Below are 26,871 nucleotides of genomic sequence, written 5' to 3'. Positions count from 1 at the left end.
CCGAGTTACAGTTTTGCCTTACATCAGCAAGAAAATCTATTGCAACATTTGAAAATGGCTGTCGAGCAATGATCAACAACCAACTTGACAGAACTTGGAGTTTAAAAAATAATACATGTGCAGATATCGTACAATCCAGGTGTGTAAAGCTCTTAGAGACTTACCCAGAAAGCTTACCCAGAAAGCTTACCCAGAACATGCATTGACTCAGGGTCTTACCCAGAAAGCTTAGCCAGAAAGACTCCCAGCTGTAATCGCTGCCAAAGATGACTCAGAGGTGTGAATACTTATGTAAATGAGATATTTCTGTATTTTATGTTCAATACTTTTGAAAGGGGTACTGCGTGTAGATGGGTGATGATAACATATATTTGAATCCATTTTGAATTCAGGCTGTAACACAACAAAATGTGGAATAAGTCAAGAGGTGTCAATACTATCTGAAGACACTGAGTTACATGTTAAAGCAGGGGGTGTCAATACTATCTGAAGACACTGGCAGAGTTACATGTTAAAGCAGGGGGTGTCAATACTTTCTGAAGACACTGACAGAGTTACATGTTAAAGCAGGGGGTGTCAATACTATCTGAAGACACTGACAGAGTTACATGTTAAAGCAGGGGGTGTCAATACTATCTGAAGACACTGGCAGAGTTACATGTTAAAGCAGGGGGTGTCAATACTTTCTGAAGATAGTGTCAGAGTTACATGTTAAAGCAGGGGGTGTCAATACTTTCTGAAGACACTGACAGAGTTACATGTTAAAGCAGGGGGTGTCAATACTATCTGAAGACACTGACAGAGTTACATGTTAAAGCAGGGGGTGTCAATACTATCTGAAGACACTGGCAGAGTTACATGTTAAAGCAGGGGGTGTCAATACTTTCTGAAGATAGTGTCAGAGTTACATGTTAAAGCAGAGGGTGTCAATACTTTCTGAAGATAGTGTCAGAGTTACATGTTAAAGCAGGGGGTGTCAATACTATCTGAAGACACTGGCAGAGTCACATGTTAAAGCAGGGGGTGTCAATACTTTCTGAAGACACTGGCAGAGTTACATGTTAAAGCAGGGGGTGTCAATACTATCTGAAGACACTGACAGAGTTACATGTTAAAGCAGGGGGTGTCAATACTATCTGAAGACACTGACAGAGTTACATGTTAAAGCAGGGGGTGTCAATACTTTCTGAAGACACTGGCAGAGTTACATGTTAAAGCAGGGGGTTTCAATACTTTCTGAAGACACTGGCAGAGTTACATGTTAAAGCAGGGGGTGTCAATACTTTCTGAAGACACTGGCAGAGTTACATGTTAAAGCAGGGGGTGTCAATACTTTCTGAAGATAGTGTCAGAGTCACATGTTAAAGCAGGGGGGTGTCAATACTTTCTGAAGACACTGGCAGAGTCACATGTTAAAGCAGGGGGTGTCAATACTTTCTGAAGATAGTGTCAGAGTTACATGTTAAAGCAGGGGGGTGTCAATACTATCTGAAGACACTGGCAGAGTCACATGTTAAAGCAGGGGGTGTCAATACTTTCTGAAGATACTGGCAGAGTTACATGTTAAAGCAGGGGGGTGTCAATACTTTCTGAAGACACTGGCAGAGTCACATGTTAAAGCAGGGGGTGTCAATACTTTCTGAAGATAGTGTCAGAGTTACATGTTAAAGCAGGGGGTGTCAATACTTTCTGAAGACACTGGCAGAGTTACATGTTAAAGCAGGGGGGTGTCAATACTTTCTGAAGATAGTGTCAGAGTTACATGTTAAAACAGGGGGTGTCAATACTATCTGAAGACACTGACAGAGTTACATGTTAAAGCAGGGGGTGTCAATACTTTCTGAAGACACTGGCAGAGTTACATGTTAAAGCAGGGGGTGTCAATACTATCTGAAGACACTGACAGAGTTACATGTTAAAACAGGGGGTGTCAATACTTTCTGAAGACACTGGCAGAGTTACATGTTAAAGCAGGGGGTGTCAATACTTTCTGAAGACACTGGCAGAGTTACATGTTAAAACAGGGGGTGTCAATACTATCTGAAGACACTGGCAGAGTCACATGTTAAAGCAGGGGGTGTCAATACTTTCTGAAGATAGTGTCAGAGTTACATGTTAAAGCAGGGGGGTGTCAATACTATCTGAAGACACTGACAGAGTTACATGTTAAAGCAGGGGGTGTCAATACTTTCTGAAGATAGTGTCAGAGTTACATGTTAAAGCAGGGGGGTGTCAATACTATCTGAAGACACTGACAGAGTTACATGTTAAAGCAGGGGGTGTCAATACTTTCTGAAGATAGTGTCAGAGTTACATGTTAAAGCAGGGGGTGTCAATACTATCTGAAGACACTGGCAGAGTTACATGTTAAAGCAGGGGGTGTCAATACTTTCTGAAGACACTGACAGAGTTACATGTTAAAGCAGGGGGGTGTCAATACTTTCTGAAGATAGTGTATATCCATATGTCAGTGTGAATGGCTGTTAGCAAGCTGGGAAGAGTAAAGAGACCAGGGTGGGCGTTATGGGTGGACGTTAGGGGGCCTGGTCTGCTCTACCGTACCTCCTTGCCAGTCCAAATAAAATATTTATAATTTATTCGACAGAGACGCAAGTCGACAGAAAGATGCATCCATTTCAGATAAAGCATGCGAGGGTTAGGGGTTAGGGGTAGGGGTTAGGGGTTAGACCATGTATCTGTGGGGGGGGGGGTTAGGGTTAGGGGTTAGACCATGTATCTGTGGGGGGTTAGGGTTAGGGGTTAGGGGTGAGACCATGTATCTGTGGGGGGGGTTAGGGGTTAGACCATGTATCTGTGGGGGGGTTAGGGTTAGGGGTTAGACCATGTATCTGTGGGGGGGGGTTAGGATTAGGGGTGAGACCATGTATCTGTGGGGGGGGTTAGGGTTAGGGGTAAGACCATGTATCCGTGGGGGGGGGGGGGTTAGGGTTAGGGGTGAGACCATGTATCTGTGGGGGGGGGGGTTAGGGTTAGGGGTGAGACCATGTATCTGTGGGGGGGGGTTAGGGTTAGGGTTAGGGGTGAGACCATGTATCTGTGGGGGGGGGGTTAGGGTTAGGGGTGAGACCATGTATCTGTGGGGGGGGGGGGGGGTTAGGGTTAGGGGTGAGGCCATGTATCTGTGGGGGGGGGGGGTTAGGGTTAGGGGTTAGACCATGTATCTGTGGGGGGGGGGTTAGGGTTAGGGGTTAGACCATGTATCTGTGGGGGGGGGTGGGATAGGGTTAGGGGTTAGACCATGTATCTGTGGGGGGGGGTTAGGGTTAGGGTTAGGGGTGAGACCATGTATCTGTGGGGGGGGTTAGGGTTAGGGGTGAGACCATGTATCTGTGTTGGGGGGTTAGGGTTAGGGGTTAGGGGTGAGACCATGTATCTGTGGGGGGGGGGGTTAGGGTTAGGGGTGAGGGGGGTTAGGGTTAGAGGTGAGACCATGTATCTGTGTTGGGGGGGGTTAGGGATTAGACCATGTATCTGTGGGGGGTTAGGGTTAGGGGTGAGACCATGTATCTGTGGGGGGTTAGGGTTAGGGGTGAGACCATGTATCTGTGGGGGGGGGGTTAGGATTAGGGGTGAGACCATGTATCTGTGGGGGGGGGGTTAGGGTTAGGGGTGAGGCCATGTAACTGTGGGGGGTTAGGGTTAGGGGTGAGACCATGTATCTGTGGGGGGGGGGGGTTAGGATTAGGGGTGAGACCATGTATCCGTGGGGGGGGGGGTTAGGGTTAGGGGTGAGACCATGTATCTGTGGGGGGGGTTAGGGTTAGGGGTGAGACCATGTATCTGTGGGGGGGGGGGCCATGTTAGGGTTAGGGTTAGGGGTGAGACCATGTATCTGTGGGGGGGGGGTGGGGTTAGGGTTAGGGGTGAGACCATGTATCTGTGGGGGGGGGGGTTAGGGTTAGGGGTGAGGCCATGTATCTGTGGGGGGGGGTTAGGGTTAGGGGTGAGACCATGTATCTGTGGGGGGGGGTTAGGGTTAGGGGTGAGGCCATGTATCTGTGGGGGGGTTAGGGTTAGGGGTGAGGCCATGTATCTGTGTGGGGGGGGGGTGGGGTTAGGGTTAGGGGTGAGACCATGTATCTGTGGGGGGTTAGGGTTAGGGGTGAGGCCATGTATCTGTGGGGGGGTTAGGGTTAGGGGTGAGACCATGTATCCGTGGGGGGGGGTGGGGTTAGGGTTGAGACCATGTATCTGTGGGGGGGGGTTAGGGTTAGGGTGAGACCATGTATCTGTGGGGGGTTAGGGTTAGGGTTAGGGGTGAGACCATGTATCTGTGGGGGGGGGGGTTAGGGTTAGGGGTGAGGCCATGTATCTGTGGGGGGGGTTAGGGTTAGGGTGAGACCATGTATCCGTGGGGGGGGGGTGGGGTTAGGGTTAGGGGTGAGACCATGTATCTGTGGGGGGGGGGGGGGGGTTAGGGTTAGGGTTAGGGGTGAGACCATGTATCTGTGTTGGAGGAAATTATAGTTGAAATGATTAATTATGTGGGGGGGGGGGTTAGGGTTAGACCATGTATCTGTGGGGGGGGGGGTTAGGGTTAGGTCTGTCTCAGTATGTGTAGACCATGTATCTGATGCTGTCTGGGCAGTGAAACAGCACCTCTCTGTCTCAGTATGTGTAGACCATGTATCTGATGCTGTCTGGACAGTGAAACAGCACCTATCTGTCTCAGTATGTATAGACCATGTATCTGATGCTGTCTCAGTATGTATAGACCATGTATCTGATGCTGTCTCAGTATGTATAGACCATGTATCTGATGCTGTCTGGACAGTGAAACAGCACCTCTCTGTCTCAGTATGTGTAGACCATGTATCTGATGCTGTCTGGACAGTGAAACAGCACCTCTCTGTCTCAGTATGTGGAGACCATGTATCTGATGCTGTCTCAGTATGTGTAGACCATGTATCTGATGCTGTCTGGACAGTGAAACAGCACCTCTCTGTCTCAGTATGTGGAGACCATGTATCTGATGCTGTCTCAGTATGTATAGACCATGTATCTGATGCTGTCTGGGCAGTGAAACAGCACCTCTCTGTCTCAGTATGTGTAGACCATGTATCTGATGCTGTCTGGGCAGTGAAACAGCACCTCTCTGTCTCAGTATGTGTAGACCATGTATCTGATGCTGTTTCAGTATGTGTAGACCATGTATCTGATGCTGTCTGGACAGTGAAACAGCACCTCTCTGTCTCAGTATGTATAGACCATGTATCTGATGCTGTCTCAGTATGTGTAGACCATGTATCTGATGCTGTCTGGGCAGTGAAACAGCACCTCTCTGTCTCAGTATGTGTAGACCATGTATCTGATGCTGTCTGGTCATAAAGAGTATTGCATGTCATACTCTTTCTCTGGTGAGATAGTTTCAGCAAAGAGGAAGAGGAGAAGCCGTGGGCAGTGTGTTTGACACCCCGGTGTTGAAGGCATGGTTCTTTGAAAGTGTGTATGTGTGTTCTTACCATGTGTGTGCCTTGGGTAGGTTGTCTGTGTTGGCCTCTATCAGATGGATGGTGAACAGCCTTGGGCCTGCTGAACCTGTAGAACCTTACACACACACATTCTAGTTATCACTGTTCTAGAACACCAACATTACTAATGAACAACACATTCTAGTTATCACTGTTCTAGAACACCGACATTACTAATGAACAACACATTCTAGTTATCACTGTTCTAGAACACCAACATTACTAATGAACAACACATTCTAGTTATCACTGTTCTAGAACACCACCATCACTGTTCTAGAACACCAACATCACTGATGTACAACACATTCTAGTTATCACTGTTCTAGAACACCAACATTACTGATGTACAACACATTCTGGTTATCACTGTTCCAGAACACCAACATCACTGATGAACATTCTAGTTATCACTGTTCTAGAACACCAACATTACTGATGTACAACACATTATAGTTATCATTGTTCTAGAACATATTCTAGTTATAATTGTTCTAGAACACATTCTAGTTATCACTGTTCTAGAACACCAACATCACTGATGAACAAAACATTCTAGTTATCACTGTTCTAGAACACCAACATTACTGATGTACAACACATTGTAGTTATCATTGTTCTAGAACACATTCTAGTTCTCATTGTTCTAGAACACATTCTAGTTATCACTGTTCTAGAACACCAACATTGCTGATGTACAACACATTCTGGTTATCACTGTTCTAGAACAGCAACATCACTGATGAACAAAACATTCTAGTTATCACTGTTCTAGAACACATTCTAGTTAACACTGTTCTAGAACACCAACATCACTGTTCTAGAACATATTCTAGTTAGCACTGTTCTAGAACAAACATTACTGATGTACAACATTCTAGTTATCACCGTTCTAGAACACATTCTAGTTATCACTGTTCTAGAACACCAACATCACTGTTCTAGAACACATTCTAGTTATCACTTTTCTTGAACACCAACATTACTGATGTACAACACATTCTAGTTATCACTGTTCTAGAACACCAACATCACTGATGTACAACACATTCTAGTTATCACTGTTCTAGAACACCAACATCAACTGTTCTAGTTATAGCTGTTCTTTTTAATAGTGATGTGGGGTGTGCGTGCGACCCACCCTGTAGTGCCTTGAATCCCTGTAGTGGAACTCTGGTAGAACCGGTAACAAACTGCAGTAGTCGTCCTCTCCTCTCCTCAGTGAAGCTCTCTACAGCCTCCCAGAACCAGCAAACCACATTACTGTCTACAGCACAGTGCTTCAAACGGGTGTTAGACTTCCAATCTGCTAGGTCTATCTTCCCCAGGCCTCCGATTATCAACTAGAGAGACAGGGAGACAGGCCTCCGATTATACACTAGAGAGAGACAGGCCTCCGATTATACACTAGGGAGAGACAGGGAGACAGGCCTCAGATTATACACTAGGGAGAGACAGGCCTCCGATTATACACTAGAGAGAGACAGGGAGACAGGCCTCAGATTATACACTAGAGAGAGACAGGGAGACAGGCCTCCGATTATACACTAGAGAGAGACAGGGAGACAGGCCTCCGATTATACACTAGAGAGAGACAGGCCTCAGATTATACACTAGGGAGAGACAGGCCTCCGATTATACACTAGAGAGAGACAGGCCTCCGATTATACACTAGAGAGAGACAGGCCTCCGATTATACACTAGAGAGAGACAGGGAGACAGGCCTCAGATTATACACTAGGGAGAGACAGGCCTCCGATTATACACTAGGGAGAGACAGGGAGACAGGCCTCAGATTATACACTAGGGAGAGACAGGCCTCCGATTATACACTAGAGAGAGACAGGGAGACAGGCCTCAGATTATACACTAGGGAGAGACAGGCCTCCGATTATACACTAGAGAGAGACAGGGAGACAGGCCTCAGATTATACACTAGAGAGAGACAGGGAGACAGGCCTCCGATTATACACTAGAGAGAGACAGGCCTCCGATTATACACTAGGGAGAGACAGGGAGACAGGCCTCCGACTATACACTAGGGAGAGACAGGGAGAAAGGCCTCCGACTATACACTAGGGAGAGACAGGGAGACAGGCCTCCGACTATACACTAGGGAGAGACAGGGAGACAGGCCTCCGATTATACACTAGAGAGAGACAGGGAGACAGGCCTCCGACTATACACTAGGGAGAGACAGGGAGACAGGCCTCCGACTATACACAAGGGAGAGACAGGGAGACAGGCCTCCGATTATACACTAGAGAGAGACAGGGAGACAGGCCTCCGATTATACACTAGGGAGAGACAGGGAGACAGGCCTCCGATTATACACTAGGGAGAGACAGGCCTCCGATTATACACTAGGGAGAGACAGGGAGACAGGCCTCCGATTATACACTAGAGAGAGACAGGGAGACAGGCCTCCGATTATACACTAGGGAGAGACAGGCCTCCGATTATCAACTAGAGAGAGACAGGCCTCCGATTATACACTAGGGAGAGACAGGGAGACAGGCCTCCGATTATACACTAGGGAGAGACAGGGAGACAGGCCTCCGATTATACACTAGGGAGAGACAGGGAGACAGGCCTCCGATTATACACTAGGGAGAGACAGGGAGACAGGCCTCCGATTATACACTAGGGAGAGACAGGGAGACAGGCCTCCGATTATACACTAGGGAGAGACAGCCCTCCGATTATACACTAGGGAGAGACAGGGAGACAGGCCTCCGATTATACACTAGAGAGAGACAGGCCTCTGATTGTACACTAGGGAGAGACAGGGAGACAGGCCTCCGATTATACACTAGAGAGAGACAGGGAGACAGGCCTCCGATTATACACTAGGGAGAGACAGGCCTCCGATTATACACTAGGGAGAGACAGGGAGACAGGCCTCCGATTATACACTAGAGAGAGACAGGAGACAGGCCTCCGATTATACACTAGGGAGAGACAGGGAGACAGGCCTCCGATTATACACTAGAGAGAGACAGGGAGACAGGCCTCCGATTATACACTAGAGAGAGACAGGGAGACAGGCCTCCGATTATACACTAGAGAGAGACAGGGAGACAGGCCTCCGATTATACACTAGGGAGAGACAGGGAGACAGGCCTCCGATTATACACTAGGGAGAGACAGGGAGACAGGCCTCCGATTATACATTACAGAGAGACAGGGAGACAGGCCTCCGATTATACACTAGAGAGAGACAGGGAGACAGGCCTCAGATTATACACTAGGGAGAGACAGGCCTCCGATTATACACTAGAGAGAGACAGGGAGACAGGCCTCCGATTATACACTAGGGAGAGACAGGGAGACAGGCCTCCGATTATACACTAGGGAGAGACAGGGAGACAGGCCTCCGATTATACATTACAGAGAGACAGGGAGACAGGCCTCCGATTATACACTAGAGAGAGACAGGGAGACAGGCCTCAGATTATACACTAGGGAGAGACAGGCCTCCGATTATACACTAGAGAGAGACAGGCCTCCGATTATACACTAGAGAGAGACAGGGAGACAGGCCTCCGATTATACACTAGAGAGAGACAGGGAGAAAGGCCTCCGATTATACACTAGGGAGAGACAGGGAGACAGGCCTCCGATTATACACTAGGGAGAGACAGGCCTCCGATTATACACTAGGGAGAGACAGGGAGACAGGCCTCCGATTATACACTAGAGAGAGACAGGCCTCCGATTATACACTAGAGAGAGACAGGCCTCCGATTATACACTAGGGAGAGACAGGGAGACAGGCCTCCGATTATACACTAGAGAGAGACAGGGAGACAGGCCTCCGATTATACACTAGAGAGAGACAGGCCTCCGATTATACACTAGGGAGAGACAGGCCTCCGATTATACACTAGGGAGAGACAGGGAGACAGGCCTCCGATTATACACTAGGGAGAGACAGGGAGACAGGCCTCCGATTATACACTAGGGAGAGACAGGGAGACAGGCCTCCGATTATACACAAGAGAGAGACAGGCCTCCGATTATACACTAGGGAGAGACAGGGAGACAGGCCTCCGATTATACACTAGAGAGAGACAGGGAGACAGGCCTCCGATTATACACTAGAGAGAGACAGGGAGACAGGCCTCCGATTATACACTAGGGAGAGACAGGGAGACAGGCCTCCGATTATACACAAGAGAGAGACAGGCCTCCGATTATACACTAGGGAGAGACAGGGAGACAGGCCTCCGATTATACACTAGGGAGAGACAGGCCTCAGATTATACACTAGGGAGAGACAGGGAGACAGGCCTCCGATTATACACTAGAGAGAGACAGGGAGACAGGCCTCCGATTATACACTAGGGAGAGACAGCCCTCCGATTATACACTAGAGAGAGACAGGCCTCCGATTATACACTAGAGAGAGACAGGGAGACAGGCCTCCGATTATACACTAGGGAGAGACAGGCCTCCGATTATACACTAGAGAGAGACAGGGAGACAGGCCTCCGATTATACACTAGGGAGAGACAGGCCTCCGATTATACACTAGGGAGAGACAGGGAGACAGGCCTCCGATTATACACTAGGGAGAGACAGGCCTCCGATTATACACTAGAGAGAGACAGGCCTCAGATTATACACTAGAGAGAGACAGGCCTCCGATTATACACTAGAGAGAGACAGGGAGACAGGCCTCCGATTATACACTAGGGAGAGACAGGGAGACAGGCCTCCGATTATACACTAGAGAGAGACAGGCCTCAGATTATACACTAGAGAGAGACAGGGAGACAGGCCTCCGATTATACACTAGGGAGAGACAGCCCTCCGATTATACACTAGGGAGAGACAGGGAGACAGGCCTCCGATTATACACTAGGGAGAGACAGGGAGACAGGCCTCAGATTATACACTAGGGAGAGACAGGGAGACAGGCCTCAGATTATACACTAGAGAGAGACTGGCCTCCGATTATCAACTAGAGAGAGAGAGACAGGGAGAGAGAGTTAGACAGGCCTCAGATTATCAACTAGGGAGAGAGAGACATGCCTGACAGGCCTCTGATTATCAACTAGAGAGAGAGACAGGGAGACAGGCCTCCGATGATCAATTAGAGAGAGACAGGCCTCCGATTATCAATTAGAGAGAGAGACAGGTAGACAGGCCTCAAATGATCAACTAGGGAGAGAGAGACAGGGAGAAAGTTAGACAGGCCTCAGATGATCAACTAGAGAGAGAGAGACAGGGAGAGAGAGTTAGACAGGCCTCCGATTATCAATTAGAGAGAGAGAGACAGCCAGAATAGCCAGCCAGCCAGCCAGCCAGCCAGAAAGGCAAAACAGACAGACAGGTATACAGATGAAGTTGGAAGTTTACATACACTTAGGTTGGATTCATTAAAACTTGTTTTTCAACCCCACACATTTCTTGTTAACAAACTATAGTTTTGGTAAGTCGGTTAGGACATCTACTTTGTGCAGGACACAAGTCATTTTTCCAACAATTGTTTACAGACAGATTATTTCACTTATAATTCATTGTATCACAATTCCAGTGGGTCAGAAGTTTACATACACTAAATTGACTGTGCCTTTAAACATCTTGGAAAATTCCAGAAAATGATGTCATGGCTTTAGAAGCTTCTGGCTAATTGACATAATTTGAGTCAATTGGAGGTGTACCTGTGGAAATATTTCAAGGCCTACCTTCAAACTCAGTGCCTCTTTGCTTGACATCATGGGAAAATCAAAAGGAATCAGCCAAGACCTCAGAAAATAAATTGTAGACCTCCACAAGTCTGGTTCATCCTTGGGAGCAATTTCCAAACCCCTGAAGGTACTACGTTCATCTGTACAAACAATAGTACGCTAGTATTGTCCAAATGGACAATGACCCCAAGCATACTTCCAAAACTGCTTAAGGACAACAAAGTCAAGGTATTGGAGTGGACTTCACAAAGTCCTGACCTCAATCCTATAGAAAATTTGTGGGCAGAACTGAAAAAGCGTTTGCGAGCAAAGAGGCCTACAAACCTGACTCAGTTACACCAGCTCTGTCAGGAGGAATGGGCCAAAATTCACCCAACTTATTGTGGGAAGCTTGTGGAAGGCTACCCGAAACGTTTGACCCAAGTTAAACAATTTAAAGGCAATGCTATCAAATACTAATTGAGTGAATGTAAACTTCTGACCCACTGGGAATGTGATGAAAGAAAAAAAGCTGAAATAAATCATTCTCTCTACGATTATTCTGACATTTCACATTCTTAAAATAAAGTGGTGATCCTAACTGACGAAAGACAGGATTAAATGTCAGGAATGGTGAAAAACTGAGTTTAAATGTATTTGGCGAAGGTGTAAACTTCTGACTTCAACTGTAACAGACAGACAGCAAGTCAAACAGGTATAACAGACAGACATAACAGACATGTACAACAGACAGGTACAACAGACAGACAGGTACAACAGACAGGTACAACAGACAGACAGGTACAACACAGACAGACAGGTACAACACAGACAGACAGGTACAACAGACAGGTATAACAGACAGATACAACAGACAGACAGGTACAACAGACAGGTATAACAGACAGACATAACAGACAGGTACAACAGACAGACAGGTACAACAGACAGACAGGTACAACAGACAGACATAACAGACAGGTACAACAGACAGGTACAACAGACAGACAGGTACAACAGACAGACAGGTACAACAGACAGGTATAACAGACAGATACAACAGACAGACAGGTACAACAGACAGGTATAACAGACAGACATAACAGACAGGTACAACAGACAGACAGGTACAACAGACAGACAGGTACAACAGACAGACATAACAGACAGGTACAACAGACAGACAGGTACAACAGACAGACAGGTACAACAGACAGACAGGTACAACAGACAGACAGGTACAACAGACAGGTACAACAGACAGGTACAACAGACAGACAGGTACAACAGACAGGTACAACAGACAGACAGGTACAACAGACAGACAGGTACAACAGACAGACAGGTATAACAGACAGACAGGTACAACAGACAGACAGGTACAACAGACAGACAGGTACAACAGACAGGTACAACAGACAGACAGGTATAACAGACAGACAGGTATAACAGACAGACAGACAGACAGGTACAACAGACAGGTACAACAGACAGACAGGTACAACAGACAAACAGGTATAACAGACAGGTACAACAGACAGCCAGGTATAACAGACAGGTATAACAGACAGACAGGTATAACAGACAGACAGGTATAACAGACAAACAGGTATAACAGACAGGTACAACAGACAGGTACAACAGACAGACAGGTATAACAGACAGGTACAACAGACAGACAGGTACAACAGACAGGTACAACAGACAGGTACAACAGACAGGTACAACAGACAGGTACAACAGACAGACAGGTACAACAGACAGGTACAACAGACAGACAGGTATAACAGACAGGTATAACAGACAGACAGGTATAACAGACAGACAGGTATAACAGACAAACAGGTATAACAGACAGGTACAACAGACAGGTACAACAGACAGGTACAACAGACAGACTGGTACAACAGACAGGTACAACAGACAGGTACAACAGACAGGTACAACAGACAGGTACAACAGACAGGTACAACAGACAGGTACAACAGACAGACTGGTACAACAGACAGGTACAACAGACAGGTACAACAGACAGGTACCTCCAGCTCCTTGTGGTCAAATGGTTTGAGGAGGTGTTGAGGAATCAGTTGGCTGAATCCTTTCTGCAGAGCTAAGAACTGAGCCTCGATGCCCCTCATAAACCTCCAGGTGACATAAAGCTTCACGTACTCCTTCTTGTTGTCCTCGGTTACCGGGAGGTTCTGACCGTTGGGTTTCAGCTCATGTTGAAGGAACTTCCCGAAGGCACTGTGTTCCACGCAGAACGTATGATCTAGAACCGACGAGATGTCATTCTCCCTGCACACACAGACACACACACACACACACACACACACACACACACACACACACACACACACACACACACACACACACACACACACACACACACACACACACACACACACACACACACACACACACACCATTGTAATACCCAGAAATGGAGAGACACTGCTGGCACAAAGCTAGTGTGAATACTAGTGTCTGGTACTCACAGTATCCAGACTCTTGTCTAGTCCAGGTTCAGTAAGGCTAGTGTAATTACTAGTGTGTGGTACTCACAGTATCCAGACTCATGTCTAGTCCAGGGTCAGTAAAGCTAGTGTAATTACTAGTGTGTGGTACTCACGGTATCCAGACCAGACTCTTGTCTAGTCCAGGATCAGTAAAGCTAGTGTAATTACTAGTGTGTGGTACTCACGGTATCCAGACCAGACTCTTGTCTAGTCCAGGATCAGTAAAGCTAGTGTAATTACTAGTGTGTGGTACTCACAGTATCCAGACTCATGTCTAGTCCAGGGTCAGTAAAGCTAGTGTAATTCCTAGTGTGTGGTACTCACAGTATCCAGACTTGTGTAGTCCAGGATCAGTAAGGCTAGTGTAATTACTAGTGTGTGGTACTCACAGTATCCAGACCAGACTCTTGTCTAGTCCAGGGTCAGTAAAGCTAGTGTAATTCCTAGTGTGTGGTACTCACAGTATCCAGACTTGTGTCTAGTCCAGGATCAGTAAAGCTAGTGTAATTACTAGTGTGTGGTACTCACAGTATCCAGACCAGACTCTTGTCTAGTCCAGGATCAGTAAAGCTAGTGTAATTCCTAGTGTGTGGTACTCACGGTATCCAGACCAGACTCTTGTCTAGTCCAGGATCAGTAAAGCTAGTGTAATTACTAGTGTGTGGTACTCACAGTATCCAGACCAGGCTCTTGTGAAGTCCAGGGTCAGTAAAGCTAGTGTAATTCCTAGTGTGTGGTACTCACAGTATCCAGACTTGTGTCTAGTCCAGGATCAGTAAAGCTAGTGTAATTCCTAGTGTGTGGTACTCACGGTATCCAGACCAGACTCTTGTGAAGTTCAGGATCAGTAAGGCTAGTGTAATTCCTAGTGTGTGGTACTCACAGTATCCAGACCAGGCTCTTGTGAAGTTCAGGATCAGTGGTCTCCAGGTCTTGTAGCATAATAGGTTTCCCCAGCAGCTGCTTGTAGAAGGGCAGGGTGAAGCCTCCGTTGATATAGTGACTATGGAACACTGCCAGGCCCATCACACGACCCACAAAGTGGAAATACGACAGGTGGTCCTATACACACACCGTCATCATCATCAGTACTCACAGGGTTGATCTGTAGTGTGTGTGCTCACAGGGTTGATCTGTAGTGTGTGTACTCACAGGGTTGATCTGTAATGTGTGTACTCACAGGGTTGATCTGTAGTGTGTGTGTACTCACAGGGTTGATCTGTAGTGTGTGTGCTCACAGGGTTGATCTGTAGTGTGTGTACTCACAGGGTTGATCTGTAATGTGTGTACTCACAGGGTTGATCTGTAGTGTGTGTGTACTCACAGGGTTGATCTGTAGTGTGTGTGTACTCACAGGGTTGATCTGTAATGTGTGTGTACTCACAGGGTTGATCTGTAGTGTGTGTGTACTCACAGGGTTGATCTGTAGTGTGTGTGTACTCACAGGGTTGATCTGTAGTGTGTGTGTACTCACAGGGTTGATCTGTAGTGTGTGTACTCACAGGGTTGATCTGCAGTGTGTGTGTACTCACAGGGTTGAGCTGTAGTGTGTGTACTCACAGGGTTTATAGAGGAGTCGGGGTTGATCTGTAATGTGTGTACTCACAGGGTTGATCTGTAGTGTGTGTGTACTCACAGGGTTGATCTGTAGTGTGTGTACTCACAGGGTTTATAGAGGAGTCGGGGTTGATCTGTAGTGTGTAAATGTTGTCTGTTGAGTACTGGAACAGGCCGTAGTACGGGTTCAACATCTCATGGCACAGCAGATACAGCCACTCCCTGTATAACCACAATACAACGTTATTACAATGTTACCACAGCAGGTACAGCCTCTCCCTGTATAACCACAATACAACATTATTACAACGTTACCACAGCAGGTACAGCCACTTCCTGTATAACCACAATACAACATTATTACAACGTTACCACAGCAGGTACAGCCTCTCCCTGTATAACCACAATACAACATTATTACAACGTTACCACAGCAGGTACAGCCTCTCCCTGTATAACCACAATACAACATTATTACAACGTTACCACAGCAGGTACAGCCACTTCCTGTATAACCACAATACAACATTATTACAACGTTACCACAGCAGGTACAGCCTCTCCCTGTATAACCACAAAACAACATTATTACAATGTTACCACAGCAGGTACAGCCACTTCCTGTATAACCACAATACAACATTATTACAACGTTACCACAGCAGGTACAGCCACTCCCCGTATAACCACAATACAACGTTATTACAATGTTACCACAGCAGGTACAGCCACTTCCTGTATAACCACAATACAACATTATTACAACGTTACCACAGCAGGTACAGCCACTTCCTGTATAACCATAATACAATGTTACCACAGCAGGTACAGCCACTCCCTGTATAACCACAATACAACGTTACCACAGCAGGTACAGCCACTCCCTGTATAACCATAATACAACGTCACCACAGCAGGTACAGCCACTGCCTGTATAACCACAAGACAATGTTATTACAACGTTACCACAGCAGGTACAGCCTCTCCCCGTATAACCACAATACAACATTATTACAACGTTACCACAGCAGGTACAGCCTCTCCCTGTATAACCATTATACAATGTTACCACAGCAGGTACAGCCACTCCCTGTATAACCTTAATACAACGTTATCACAGCAGGTACAGCCACTCCCTGTATAACCATAATACAACGTTACCACAGCAGGTACAGCCACTCCCTGTATAACCTTAATACAACGTTATCACAGCAGGTACAGCCACTCCCTGTATAACCATAATACAACGTTACCACAGCAGGTACAGCCACTCCCTGTATAACCACAATACAACATTATTACAACGTTACCACAGCAGGTACAGCCACTCCCTGTATAACCACAATACAACGTTATTACAATGTTACCACAGCGGGTACAGCCACTCCCTGTATAACCACAATACAACGTTATTACAACGTTACCACAGCAGGTACAGCCACTCCCTGTATAACCACAATACAATGTTATTACAATGTTACCACAGCAGGTACAGCCACTCCCTGTATAACCTTAATACAACGTTATCACAGCAGGTACAGCCACTCCCTGTATAACCATAATACAATGTTATTACAACGTTACCACAGCAGGTACAGCCACTCCCTGTATAACCATAATACAACGTTATTACAACGTTACCACAGCAGGTACAGCCACTTCCTGTAAAACCATAATGCAATGTTACCACAGCAGGTACAGCCACTTCCTGTATAACCACAATACAACGTTATTACAACGTTACCACAGCAGGTACAGCCACTCCCTGTATAACCATAATACAACGGTATTACAACGTTACCACAGCAGGTACAGCCACTTCCTGTAAAACCATAATGCAATGTTACCACAGCAGGTACAGCCACTCTGCAAAACCACAATACAACGTTATCACAGCAGGTACAGCCACTCCCTGTATAACCATAATACAACGTTACCACAGCAGGTACAGCCACTTCCTGTATAACCACAATACAACGTTATTACAACGTTACCACAGCAGGTACAGCCACTTCCTGTATAACCACAATACAACATTATTACAACGTTACCACAGCAGGTACAGCCACTTCCTGTATAACCATAATACAATGTTACCACAGCAGGTACAGCCTCTCCCTGTATAACCACAATACAACATTATTACAACGTTACCACAGCAGGAACAGCCTCTCCCTGTATAACCACAATACAACGTTATTACAACGTTACCACAGCAGGTACAGCCACTCCCTGTATAACCACAATACAACGTTATTACAACGTTACCACAGCAGGTACAGCCACTCCCTGTATAACCACAATACAACGTTATTACAACGTTACCACAGCAGGTACAGCCACTCCCTGTATAACCACAATACAACATTATTACAACGTTACCATAGCAGGTACAGCCACTCCCTGTATAACCACAATACAACATTATTACAACGTTATCACAGCAGGTACAGCCACTCCCTGTATAACCATAATACAACGTTACCACAGCAGGTACAGCCACTCCCTGTATAACCTTAATACAATGTTACCACAGCAGGTACAGCCACTCCTGTATAACCATAATACAACGTTACCACAGCAGGTACAGCCACTGCCTGTATAACCACAAGAAAATGTTTTAAAACGTTACCACAGCAGGTACAGCCTCTCCCCGTATAACCACAATACAACATTATTACAACGTTACCACAGCAGGTACAGCCTCTCCCTGTATAACCATAATACAATGTTACCACAGCAGGTACAGCCACTCCCTGTATAACCTTAATACAACGTTATCACAGCAGGTACAGCCATTCCCTGTATAACCATAATACAACGTTACCACAGCAGGTACAGCCACTCCCTGTATAACCACAATACAACATTATTACAACGTTACCACAGCAGGTACAGCCACTCCCTGTATAACCACAATACAACGTTATTACAATGTTACCACAGCAGGTACAGCCACTCCCTGTATAACCTTAATACAATGTTATCACAGCAGGTACAGCCACTCCCTGTATAACCTTAATACAACGTTATCACAGCAGGTACAGCCACTCCCTGTATAACCATAATACAACGTTACCACAGCAGGTACAGCCACTCCCTGTATAACCACAATACAACATTATTACAACGTTACCACAGCAGGTACAGCCACTACCCGGAATAACCACAATACAACGTTATTACAATGTTACCACAGCGGGTACAGCCACTTCCTGTATAACCACAATACAACGTTATTACAACGTTACCACAGCAGGTACAGCCACTCCCTGTATAACCATAATACAACGGTATTACAACGTTACCACAGCAGGTACAGCCACTTCCTGTAAAACCATAATGCAATGTTACCACAGCAGGTACAGCCACTCTGCAAAACCACAATACAACGTTATCACAGCAGGTACAGCCACTCCCTGTATAACCATAATACAACGTTACCACAGCAGGTACAGCCACTTCCTGTATAACCACAATACAACGTTATTACAACGTTACCACAGCAGGTACAGCCACTTCCTGTATAACCACAATACAACATTATTACAACGTTACCACAGCAGGTACAGCCACTTCCTGTATAACCATAATACAATGTTACCACAGCAGGTACAGCCTCTCCCTGTATAACCACAATACAACATTATTACAACGTTACCACAGCAGGTACAGCCTCTCCCTGTATAACCACAATACAACGTTATTACAACGTTACCACAGCAGGTACAGCCACTCCCTGTATAACCACAATACAACGTTATTACAACGTTACCACAGCAGGTACAGCCACTCCCTGTATAACCACAATACAACGTTATTACAACGTTACCACAGCAGGTACAGCCACTCCCTGTATAACCACAATACAACATTATTACAACGTTACCATAGCAGGTACAGCCACTCCCTGTATAACCACAATACAACATTATTACAACGTTATCACAGCAGGTACAGCCACTCCCTGTATAACCATAATACAACGTTACCACAGCAGGTACAGCCACTCCCTGTATAACCTTAATACAATGTTACCACAGCAGGTACAGCCACTCCCTGTATAACCATAATACAACGTTACCACAGCAGGTACAGCCACTGCCTGTATAACCACAAGAAAATGTTATTAAAACGTTACCACAGCAGGTACAGCCTCTCCCCGTATAACCACAATACAACATTATTACAACGTTACCACAGCAGGTACAGCCTCTCCCTGTATAACCATAATACAATGTTACCACAGCAGGTACAGCCACTCCCTGTATAACCTTAATACAACGTTATCACAGCAGGTACAGCCACTCCCTGTATAACCATAATACAACGTTACCACAGCAGGTACAGCCACTCCCTGTATAACCACAATACAACATTATTACAACGTTACCACAGCAGGTACAGCCACTCCCTGTATAACCACAATACAACGTTATTACAATGTTACCACAGCAGGTACAGCCACTCCCTGTATAACCTTAATACAATGTTATCACAGCAGGTACAGCCACTCCCTGTATAACCTTAATACAACGCGTTATCACAGCAGGTACAGCCACTCCCTGTATAACCATAATACAACGTTACCACAGCAGGTACAGCCACTCCCTGTATAACCACAATACAACATTATTACAACGTTACCACAGCAGGTACAGCCACTACCCGGAATAACCACAATACAACGTTATTACAATGTTACCACAGCGGGTACAGCCACTTCCTGTATAACCACAATACAACGTTATTACAACGTTACCACAGCAGGTACAGCCACTCCCTGTAGAACCATAATACAACGGTATTACAACGTTACCACAGCAGGTACAGCCACTTCCTGTAAAACCATAATGCAATGTTACCACAGCAGGTACAGCCACTCTGCAAAACCACAATACAACGTTATCACAGCAGGTACAGCCACTCCCTGTATAACCATAATACAACGTTACCACAGCAGGTACAGCCACTTCCTGTATAACCACAATACAACGTTATTACAACGTTACCACAGCAGGTACAGCCACTTCCTGTATAACCACAATACAACATTATTACAACGTTACCACAGCAGGTACAGCCACTTCCTGTATAACCATAATACAATGTTACCACAGCAGGTACAGCCTCTCCCTGTATAACCACAATACAACATTATTACAACGTTACCACAGCAGGTACAGCCTCTCCCTGTATAACCACAATACAACGTTATTACAACGTTACCACAGCAGGTACAGCCACTCCCTGTATAACCACAATACAACGTTATTACAACGTTACCACAGCAGGTACAGCCACTCCTGTATAACCACAATACAACGTTATTACAACGTTACCACAGCAGGTACAGCCACTCCCTGTATAACCACAATACAACATTATTACAACGTTACCATAGCAGGTACAGCCACTCCCTGTATAACCACAATACAACATTATTACAACGTTATCACAGCAGGTACAGCCACTCCTGTATAACCATAATACAACGTTACCACAGCAGGTACAGCCACTCCCTGTATAACCTTAATACAATGTTACCACAGCAGGTACAGCCACTCCCTGTATAACCATAATACAACGTTACCACAGCAGGTACAGCCACTGCCTGTATAACCACAAGAAAATGTTATTAAAACGTTACCACAGCAGGTACAGCCTCCCCGTATAACCACAATACAACATTATTACAACGTTACCACAGCAGGTACAGCCTCTCCCTGTATAACCATAATACAATGTTACCACAGCAGGTACAGCCACTCCCTGTATAACCTTAATACAACGTTATCACAGCAGGTACAGCCACTCCCTGTATAACCATAATACAACGTTACCACAGCAGGTACAGCCACTCCTGTATAACCACAATACAACATTATTACAACGTTACCACAGCAGGTACAGCCACTCCCTGTATAACCACAATACAACGTTATTACAATGTTACCACAGCAGGTACAGCCACTCCCTGTATAACCTTAATACAATGTTATCACAGCAGGTACAGCCACTCCCTGTATAACCTTAATACAACGTTATCACAGCAGGTACAGCCACTCCCTGTATAACCATAATACAACGTTACCACAGCAGGTACAGCCACTCCCTGTATAACCACAATACAACATTATTACAACGTTACCACAGCAGGTACAGCCACTACCGGAATAACCACAATACAACGTTATTACAATGTTACCACAGCGGGTACAGCCACTTCCTGTATAACCACAATACAACGTTATTACAACGTTACCACAGCAGGTACAGCCACTCCCTGTATAACCATAATACAACGGTATTACAACGTTACCACAGCAGGTACAGCCACTTCCTGTAAAACCATAATGCAATGTTACCACAGCAGGTACAGCCACTCTGCAAAACCACAATACAACGTTATCACAGCAGGTACAGCCACTCCCTGTATAACCATAATACAACGTTACCACAGCAGGTACAGCCACTTCCTGTATAACCACAATACAACGTTATTACAACGTTACCACAGCAGGTACAGCCACTTCCTGTATAACCACAATACAACATTATTACAACGTTACCACAGCAGGTACAGCCACTTCCTGTATAACCATAATACAATGTTACCACAGCAGGTACAGCCTCTCCCTGTATAACCACAATACAACATTATTACAACGTTACCACAGCAGGTACAGCCTCTCCCTGTATAACCACAATACAACGTTATTACAACGTTACCACAGCAGGTACAGCCACTCCCTGTATAACCACAATACAACGTTATTACAACGTTACCACAGCAGGTACAGCCACTCCCTGTATAACCACAATACAACGTTATTACAACGTTACCACAGCAGGTACAGCCACTCCCTGTATAACCACAATACAACGTTATTACAACGTTACCACAGCAGGTACAGCCACTCCCTGTATAACCACAATACAACATTATTACAACGTTACCATAGCAGGTACAGCCACTCCCTGTATAACCACAATACAACATTATTACAACGTTATCACAGCAGGTACAGCCACTCCCTGTATAACCATAATACAACGTTACCACAGCAGGTACAGCCACTCCCTGTATAACCTTAATACAATGTTACCACAGCAGGTACAGCCACTCCCTGTATAACCATAATACAACGTTACCACAGCAGGTACAGCCACTGCCTGTATAACCACAAGAAAATGTTATTAAAACGTTACCACAGCAGGTACAGCCTCTCCCCGTATAACCACAATACAACATTATTACAACGTTACCACAGCAGGTACAGCCTCTCCCTGTATAACCATAATACAATGTTACCACAGCAGGTACAGCCACTCCCTGTATAACCTTAATACAACGTTATCACAGCAGGTACAGCCACTCCCTGTATAACCATAATACAACGTTACCACAGCAGGTACAGCCACTCCCTGTATAACCACAATACAACATTATTACAACGTTACCACAGCAGGTACAGCCACTCCCTGTATAACCACAATACAACGTTATTACAATGTTACCACAGCAGGTACAGCCACTCCCTGTATAACCTTAATACAATGTTATCACAGCAGGTACAGCCACTCCCTGTATAACCTTAATACAACGTTATCACAGCAGGTACAGCCACTCCCTGTATAACCATAATACAACGTTACCACAGCAGGTACAGCCACTCCCTGTATAACCACAATACAACATTATTACAACGTTACCACAGCAGGTACAGCCACTACCCGGAATAACCACAATACAACGTTATTACAATGTTACCACAGCGGGTACAGCCACTCCCTGTATAACCACAATACAACGTTATTACAACGTTACCACAGCAGGTACAGCCACTCCCTGTATAACCATAATACAACGTTATTACAATGTTACCACAGCGGGTACAGCCACTCCCTGTATAACCACAATACAACGTTATTACAACGTTACCACAGCAGGTACAGCCACTCCCTGTATAACCACAATACAATGTTATTACAATGTTACCACAGCAGGTACAGCCACTCCCTGTATAACCTTAATACAACGTTATCACAGCAGGTACAGCCACTCCCTGTATAACCATAATACAACGTTATTACAACGTTACCACAGCAGGTACAGCCACTCCCTGCATAACCATAATACAACGTTATTACAACGTTACCACAGCAGGTACAGCCACTTCCTGTAAAACCATAATGCAATGTTACCACAGCAGGTACAGCCACTTCCTGTATAACCACAATACAACGTTATTACAACGTTACCACAGCAGGTACAGCCACTTCCTGTAAAACCATAATGCAATGTTACCACAGCAGGTACAGCCACTCTGCAAAACCACAATACAACGTTATCACAGCAGGTACAGCCACTCCCTGTATAACCATAATACAACATTACCACAGCAGGTACAGCCACTTCCTGTATAACCACAATACAACGTTATTACAACGTTACCACAGCAGGTACAGCCACTCCCGTATAACCACAATACAACGTTATTACAACGTTACCACAGCAGGTACAGCCACTCCCTGTATAACCATAATACAACGTTACCATAGCAGGTACAGCCACTCCCTGTATAACCTTAATACAACGTTATTACAACGTTACCACAGCAGGTACAGCCACTCCCTGTATAACCTTAATACAACGTTATTACAACGTTACCATAGCAGGTACAGCCACTCCCTGTATAAACATAATACAACGTTATTACAACGTTACCACAGCAGGTACAGCCACTTCCTGTATAAACATAATACAACGTTATTACAACGTTACCATAGCAGGTACAGCCACTCCTGTATAACCTTATTACAATGTTACCACAGCAGGTACAGCCACTCCCTGTATAACCTTAATACAACGTTATTACAACGTTACCACAGCAGGTACAGCCACTCCCTGTATAAACATAATACAACGTTATTACAATGTTACCACAGCAGGTACAGCCACTTCCTGTATAACCTTAATACAACGTTATTACAACGTTACCACAGCAGGTACAGCCACTCCCTGTATAAACATAATACAACGTTATTACAACGTTACCACAGCAGGTACAGCCACTCCCTGTATAACCATAATACAACGTTACCACAGCAGGTACAGCCACTTCCTGTATAACCACAATACAACGTTATTACAACGTTACCACAGCAGGTACAGCCACTCCCTGTATAACCACAATACAACGTTATTACAACGTTACCACAGCAGGTACAGCCACTCCCTGTATAACCATAATACAACGTTACCACAGCAGGTACAGCCACTCCCTGTATAACCTTAATACAACATTATTACAACGTTATCACAGCAGGTACAGCCACTCCCTGTATAACCATAATACAACGTTACCACAGCAGGTACAGCCACTCCATGTATAACCATAATACAACGTTACCATAGCAGGTACAGCCACTCCCTGTATAACCACAATACAACATTATTACAACGTTATCACAGCAGGTACAGCCACTCCCTGTATAACCATAATACAACGTTACCACAGCAGGTACAGCCACTCCCTGTATAACCTTAATACAATGTTACCACAGCAGGTACAGCCACTCCCTGTATAACCATAATACAACGTTACCACAGCAGGTACAGCCACTGCCTGTATAACCACAAGAAAATGTTATTACAACGTTACCACAGCAGGTACAGCCTCTCCCCGTATAACCACAATACAACATTATTACAACGTTACCACAGCAGGTACAGCCTCTCCCTGTATAACCATAATACAATGTTACCACAGCAGGTACAGCCACTCCCTGTATAACCTTAATACAACGCTATCACAGCAGGTACAGCCACTCCCTGTATAACCATAATACAACGTTACCACAGCAGGTACAGCCACTCCCTGTATAACCACAATACAACATTATTACAACGTTACCACAGCAGGTACAGCCACTCCCTGTATAACCACAATACAACGTTATTACAATGTTACCACAGCAGGTACAGCCACTCCCTGTATAACCTTAATACAATGTTATCACAGCAGGTACAGCCACTCCCTGTATAACCTTAATACAACGTTATCACAGCAGGTACAGCCACTCCTGTATAACCATAATACAACGTTACCACAGCAGGTACAGCCACTCCCTGTATAACCACAATACAACATTATTACAACGTTACCACAGCAGGTACAGCCACTACCCGGAATAACCACAATACAACGTTATTACAATGTTACCACAGCGGGTACAGCCACTCCCTGTATAACCACAATACAACGTTATTACAACGTTACCACAGCAGGTACAGCCACTCCCTGTATAACCATAATACAACGTTATTACAATGTTACCACAGCGGGTACAGCCACTCCCTGTATAACCACAATACAACGTTATTACAACGTTACCACAGCAGGTACAGCCACTCCCTGTATAACCACAATACAATGTTATTACAATGTTACCACAGCAGGTACAGCCACTTCCTGTAAAACCATAATGCAACGTTACCACAGCAGGTACAGCCACTTCCTGTAAAACCATAATGCAATGTTACCACAGCAGGTACAGCCACTTCCTGTATAACCACAATACAACGTTATTACAACGTTACCACAGCAGGTACAGCCACTTCCTGTAAAACCATAATGCAATGTTACCACAGCAGGTACAGCCACTCTGCAAAACCACAATACAACGTTATCACAGCAGGTACAGCCACTCCCTGTATAACCATAATACAACATTACCACAGCAGGTACAGCCACTTCCTGTATAACCACAATACAACGTTATTACAACGTTACCACAGCAGGTACAGCCACTCCCTGTATAACCACAATACAACGTTATTACAACGTTACCACAGCAGGTACAGCCACTCCCTGTATAACCATAATACAACGTTACCATAGCAGGTACAGCCACTCCCTGTATAACCTTAATACAACGTTATTACAACGTTACCACAGCAGGTACAGCCACTCCCTGTATAACCTTAATACAACGTTATTACAACGTTACCATAGCAGGTACAGCCACTCCCTGTATAAACATAATACAACGTTATTACAACGTTACCACAGCAGGTACAGCCACTTCCTGTATAAACATAATACAACGTTATTACAACGTTACCATAGCAGGTACAGCCACTCCTGTATAACCTTATTACAATGTTACCACAGCAGGTACAGCCACTCCCTGTATAACCTTAATACAACGTTATTACAACGTTACCATAGCAGGTACAGCCACTCCCTGTATAAACATAATACAACGTTATTACAACGTTACCACAGCAGGTACAGCCACTTCCTGTATAAACATAATACAACGTTATTACAACGTTACCACAGCAGGTACAGCCACTCCCTGTATAAACATAATACAACGTTATTACAATGTTACCACAGCAGGTACAGCCACTTCCTGTATAACCTTAATACAACGTTATTACAACGTTACCACAGCAGGTACAGCCACTCCCTGTATAAACATAATACAACGTTATTACAACGTTACCACAGCAGGTACAGCCACTCCCTGTATAACCATAATACAACGTTACCACAGCAGGTACAGCCACTTCCTGTATAACCACAATACAACGTTATTACAACGTTACCACAGCAG

The 26,871-nt window shown here is 45.2% G+C and overlaps 1 protein-coding gene across 1 annotated transcript in view; it reads right to left on the bottom strand.

The window, feature by feature from the left end:
* Nucleotides 1–26,871, bottom strand: part of LOC135536747 (E3 ubiquitin-protein ligase SMURF1-like) — a 47,858-nt gene that overhangs the window by 5,168 nt on the left and 15,819 nt on the right. Inside the window, 5 exon segments of the mRNA XM_064962998.1 lie at nucleotides 5,484–5,559; nucleotides 6,634–6,835; nucleotides 13,207–13,465; nucleotides 14,570–14,748; nucleotides 15,351–15,465. Coding sequence (XP_064819070.1) covers nucleotides 5,484–5,559; nucleotides 6,634–6,835; nucleotides 13,207–13,465; nucleotides 14,570–14,748; nucleotides 15,351–15,465 — 831 coding nt within the window.

Source organism: Oncorhynchus masou, unplaced genomic scaffold (assembly GCF_036934945.1).
Source record: "Oncorhynchus masou masou isolate Uvic2021 unplaced genomic scaffold, UVic_Omas_1.1 unplaced_scaffold_659, whole genome shotgun sequence".
Taxonomy (NCBI): domain Eukaryota; kingdom Metazoa; phylum Chordata; class Actinopteri; order Salmoniformes; family Salmonidae; genus Oncorhynchus; species Oncorhynchus masou.
This window is presented reverse-complemented; position numbering and strand designations above follow the sequence as displayed.